Source organism: Lathyrus oleraceus, chromosome 7 (genome assembly GCF_024323335.1).
Source record: "Lathyrus oleraceus cultivar Zhongwan6 chromosome 7, CAAS_Psat_ZW6_1.0, whole genome shotgun sequence".
Lineage (NCBI taxonomy): Eukaryota > Viridiplantae > Streptophyta > Magnoliopsida > Fabales > Fabaceae > Lathyrus > Lathyrus oleraceus.
In genome coordinates this window covers 300,889,677-300,895,676 of record NC_066585.1, presented here as the reverse complement: position 1 = coordinate 300,895,676, position 6,000 = coordinate 300,889,677, and the positions used below count along the sequence as shown (strand labels likewise).

The window sequence follows — 6,000 nt, the reverse complement described above, 5'->3', positions numbered from 1 at the left end:
GAGTGGGAGTGAAGTTCAAACAATCTGTCATTAGAATTTATTGATTTTTTAATACACAATTTTAAAATAATATACTAGAAAGTATCGAATCAAGTGCACTAACTAACAACAAGCCCCCAGTCGTTGCATCTAGTTTGCTGCTCAACTCAATTTCTCAATCGGAACCCTGAATAACGTTCCGGCACCGGATGGCAGAGAATGACAAAGCTCTGAAGGATTGCGAACGCATGATTCAGAAGAGTCTCAAGTGTATTTCAATTCTTCTCCCTCTCTATTACATCTTCTGGTTTTAGGTTTTTTTCCCCAATTCAATAGCTTATTCATCTCGTTCAGCTCCAACCGTGAGATTCTTGAGGGAACACTTGGAGAAAGCTGGGTGTCCTGTTCAAGACAATTTCTTCAAAGCTATTAAGTGTGATCAGTTTCATGCTGGAGGTTACCTTCCCGGTGAAGGGGTGGGTACACACTTTTTCATTTCTTTATCTGATATTTTCACAAATTCTCTGCTATATTATAGCTGTTTCGAGTGTATTTTCACATATTCTATGGTATATTACAGCTGTTTTGAGTGTATACTATAAGGTTTTCAAGTTAGTGATAGTATTTTTCTTTATTTTTTGGAAATAGATAGTTGTGTGTGGAAATCGAACACAAATGCAAGACGAGGTTACCCAGGCTATAACTCATGAGCTAATTCACGCATTTGATGACTGTCGAGGTGCAAACTTGGATTGGACTGATTGTGCTCACCATGCTTGTAGTGAGGTTCCATTTTAACAACGACCCTTTTATTCATATTAACTTTGATGTAGTTTTATGTATTAGTTTCGATTAATTATTTTTTCTTGATGATTATGTAAAACAGATAAGGGCTGGTCATCTAAGTGGTGATTGTCATTACAAACGGGAACTTCTACGAGGATTTATGACTGTGCGAGGGCACGAACAAGTACACCATTTCTTTCCTACCTTCATTTATTCTAAACATTTATTTTGGTTGAATACTTTTGGAGATAATGTGCAACAGCTTTAGAGAAATTACTAGATTTAAGTAAGTTGCTTTAGTATTGATTGTTTCAAAGTATTTTATTTGAGATGTGCTATGATAATTTGAACATTAAGCATTGCGCAACTTATTTTCTCCTATGTCAACGATAAGCATAGAAATTCACGAAGATGAAAATAGAACTTATGGGATTAGAGGGATAAAGGTTCTCCCCTTAACATGAAGGAAAACATATAACAGATAATGAAAAAAAAGTCATCGAAACAAAGCTACATGGAAACTTATCTTTAAAGACCGTGTCTCATACACCAAATGCCTAATTTTATCCCAGGTCAGCTGCTGATGCAATGAATTCTCCTTAAAATTAAATACGCATTAGTTACCTTCAACATTCATTGATCTAGGGAACACCTAACATTCATCAAAGTGCCGTTCATCTCCCCATAACTCTCAAACAAAGCCTTAGTAGACAAATGATCAACTTCCAGATATTGCATCTTACTAGGAATTATTTTGGTCACTTGGCAAAAAAATAGTGGTGCCATGCAGAATCTGAATTCATATCCATTGCTCAAGGCTTGTGTGAGTTGTTATGGCTAAAAAATCATCTTAGATGATTGGAAAGGAAAATTAGATCTTTTATAGATGATTCTCAATATTTTTTTATATAGGGGTCATATCAAGTGAGTGAAGTATCTTATAGTGAGAGATGGGAGAATAAGACAATGAACCTTAAACAGAAGTTAACGGTTGTGATTAAATCTCGTTTTAACACATATCACGCGACCCATTCGTGTTCTGCTTTGTTTCTTCACGAGTCTTGTTCGTCTCAGTTTTGCCTTTCAACACACATAGGCTGTTCTCATGGATGATGACAAACTTATGGTGGATAAAGAGAAAAATTTGAGGAGTTGAGTGAATTTGCCCTTCTCATTGTATTTTTCTTGGGTGCAAAAGATATATGTGGCATACACAAAGTTTGTTAAAATTGAATCTCAGCATTATATTAATTTGATGGCTTAAGCTTTGTATTTTACAATATTATTATTCTATAATCATTTGATTCCCCTCAGGAAGGGTTTAAGGAGCGATGGAGTTAAGGTTTCAAAACAAGCAGTGGTCCATTACACAATACCCTCATTGCAAAATCACTTCCCACCTGGTCAAATCTCACTCCTTTATCCATAGAGAAGCGGGGAGAGATATAGAAATTTTAGACAACTAGTATAACCGCACAAAATCATGCTTCCTTTAGACTACTTTAGGATACTTCGTACCAGTTTTGGGAGCAGTAATGATAATGTCTAGTCGTGGCTAATGATTTTGTGCCCCCCTTTGGCCCTGTATAACGGTTGTATGCTGCTGTACTCTATCGTTTTCGGTGAAGTGGAATTGCCAAAGATTATTTGCAGATTCATTGTTTCACAGCGAGCAATTATTTCATCATTGTCTAACACTGTTTTAAATATTACGGAGGTTATAGACTAACTACTTCAATACTGATTTGATGTAATTTGCCTTGAAGGAATGCGTCAAGAGAAGAGTTTTGACATCATTGTCTTCAAATCCGTTTTGCTCTGGTTCAACTGCCAAGGATTCTATGGAAGCTGTATGGGATGTTTGTTATAATGATACAGCACCTTTTGATAGAGCTCCTTAGAAATCGCATTGTTCTTGCCAGTTTATGGCATAATAACCATTATTTCCATTCTTTGCCTCAAGGGACCACAAATGTAATTCAAGTTAAAGAAAACAGTGACTTATTTATTTTTAGCTGAGATCTCTTTATCTTTTGCAAATTGTAACTTCATATGGAAACTCTTTTTTCTTCTCATTGTTTCTTTGCTTGTTTGTACTGGAGTACTGGTATGGTGTAGCAGCCATTGGTTGAATTATTATTTGGCTTGCAACCGTCGATGAAGTTATTACTATTACTATTATAATAGTTATTATTTAATTTATGCTATACTCATATTTTTGAAGAAATAGTGTTTTAAATGATTATTTAACTCAAATACTAATCAACATTTTTACTGTTTCTTAGATTATTTTTTCAAGTTGTAGGCCGCAATGTGAAGGATGTTGTTATAGGAAGTTTTAACTTGCCTATCCCCTATAATTTCAGAATTCTGAAAATGTCTCAGCTATTATTTAATCAATTAAAATTTATTTTTCTTCAAAATTTTTCCCTTATACTAACATCCAAAAAATGAAAATTCTGGTATTATAAATGATATTTTTAGTACATACTTTATTTTTGTATTTTTGAAAAATCTTGCATTTTTCTTGGATTTTTCAAAAATTTCGGTGAAGAAATATCGGAAATTTTAAAATTTTCGGTATTTTTCTAAAAAAATCTTAAATCCTTAATGGAAATTATTGAAATTTTCGAAAAAAAAAACACTAAAACATCCGTAAATTTAACAATTTCAGGAATACTGGAAATTTCTAAATTTTTTCGGTATATAAGAAATTTTACCTGTATTTCAAATTTTTGGTAATAGTGCATAAAACAAAAAAAAATGCTTTATTTGTGTAGTCCAGAGTCAACAGGGTCTTCTACATATTCGTATATAGATTTTATACTGTTCTTCATCACTGACGCAATATGTTTTTTATGTAATAAATCTTAAATATTTTTCCGCCTCTATATGATATTGTGATAGTATATTTTTTATATGATGTAAATGACAAATATTTGAGTTCTGATCTGAAGTATTAACATGAAGACAAAATATTGGCAAACATCATGGCATTATCGTTGCGACTGTTCGTTCTAATACTGCAAATGAGAAGCGAGGTAGAAAAGATAAATTGATCATGGATTGTGAGAGAGGAGGAAATTATAAAAAGAAGAATACATTTGAAAGCAATAAATCCTCGTAGGGTATTTATAGTATGAAAGTGAAATGTCCTTTTAGACTGAGATTTGCGCCAAGTGGTAGCGGTTAGAAGGTGATAGTAAGGTGTGAGTTGCACAATCATAAACTATCTAAGGATTTAGAAGGTCATGGCATATTGGGTCGTCTAAAAGTTCTTGAAAGACACTTTACGAATCACATGACGAAGTACAACATGACTCCACGATACATAGTTGCTGTTTTGAAAGACAAATATCCATAAAATGTCACTAGTGTTACCGAGGTGTATAAAGTTAGAGCTACATACAATGCGAGCAAGAGATGTCCACTAACGGAAATATAAATGTTATGGAGTCTTATTCATAGAGAAAAATAGATGTTCTGGACTAGAAATAAGGAAGACTCAAATGTTGTTGCCGATATTTTTTGGATACATCTTGATTCAATGAAGTTGTTGAATACATTTCATTTGGTGTTAATTTTTGTTTGTACATACAAGACAAATAAGTAATGGCCAGATGTCAATTTTTGATATCTTTTCGACATACTTTGATTTATCAGATTTTTGATTATGTGCATCGTGATCATATAGGTACTGGCTATCATTGCTTGAGATTGTTGGTGTTACGTCAACAAAGTTGAAGTTTTTGGTAGACTTTTTTATTTGAACATGAAAGGGAGGAGAACTTCAAATGGGCAATAAATAAGCTCAAAGAGTTGTTCTCTCTTGAGAATTTTCTACCGAAGATTGTGGTGATGGACCGGAAACCTGCGTTATTGAGTGCCATGGAAGTTGTGTTTCCAAATTCAACTCATTTGTTGTGTTGGTTTCATTTTTCAAAAAATGTTAGTATAAAATGTAAAGAGTATGTTAAATCAGAAAGACAAGAACATGTCATGGATCTATGGAACAACATCATGTATGCTAATAGAGAAACTGAGTTTGTCAAACACTTGAAGCACTTTGAGACTGTTTGTGCTGATATTTCTTTATTAGTTAAGCAAGTGAGTGAAACATAGTTGAAACTTTATAAAGAAAGGTTTGTTGCTGCTTGGACTAACAGAGTCACTCATTTAGGGAACACAGCAACAAACATGTACATGGACGTCATTTTGATGTTATTACATTACTAAACATAATTTAACATATATTTGTAATTATGATTTTTAGGATGAAGTCTGCTAATTAGAGACTAAAAAACATGTTGACTACAAATCACAGAGATTTATACCGAAGTTGGGATGCTGTGAATACCATGTTGAAGTTGCAACTAGGTTCAATTAGGGTCTTGTTTCACAAAAGTATTATCAACACTGAGCATCGGTATAACACTCCGTTCTATACCAACTTGTATGGTTTTGTTTCAAGACAATGTATACAACATACTGGAAAGGAACTAGAAATGGTAAAATTTGTTGGTGCAAGCCAACATGTGTGTGATTGTTTCATTAGAACAACACATGGGTTACCATGTGCGTGTTAACTTGCCGATTTTCAAATACAAGGCAATCATGTTCCTTTAGAATCAATTCATGTTTTTTGGAAGAAATTACAAATTGAAGAGCATGATGTCATTCATGAAGAAAATGGTACACGATTGAATTTAGAAACAAAGTGTGAAGAGTTGAAGATATATTTAAGTACTTTGGATATTGTAGTCCAGAGGGTGATGAAGAAAAAAGTCCGGGAACTAACACATCCGTCCACAACTTCTATCCAGTGAAGTACAAGGCAAAAAAAGGGAATAAAAGGAGTAAAAATGGTGAAGAGAGTGATGTGCATCGTGATCCTTCATAGTGAGAGCCTGATGAGGCATCGCAGGGGAGTCACACTACAAAGAGATCACGAAACCAATTGGAAGTCAACCGTCAAGTATGTCGGGTCAAAGTCAACCGTCCACTGCATCTTTGAGCCATCTTTACTTGTCTCAGTTTCCTAATTTCTTACATACATACATTGATGACATTATTGATGTGGGTGACCATAGAAATTATGATTTTCTGGCTATTGCAACTTTACTTGGATATGAAGAAGAGTCATGGTCTTTGATTCAGACGCAGTTAGATACTTAAGTTCATCAACACCCTCAATTATTTTCCAATTGGTTCTATGACACAGTCTCTGAAGTTAGG

The 6,000-nt window shown here is 34.0% G+C and overlaps 1 protein-coding gene across 1 annotated transcript; it reads left to right on the top strand.

The window, feature by feature from the left end:
• Nucleotides 1-201: 201 nt before the first annotated feature.
• Nucleotides 202-2,949, top strand: LOC127100939 (mitochondrial inner membrane protease ATP23; the record flags this gene model as incomplete). The annotated part of the gene is given in 5 exon segments (XM_051038248.1): nucleotides 202-249; nucleotides 334-455; nucleotides 628-765; nucleotides 866-949; nucleotides 2,532-2,949. Coding segments are annotated over 5 exon segments (527 nt in total), but the record flags the coding sequence as incomplete, so codon positions are not given.
• Nucleotides 2,950-6,000: the final 3,051 nt, after the last annotated feature.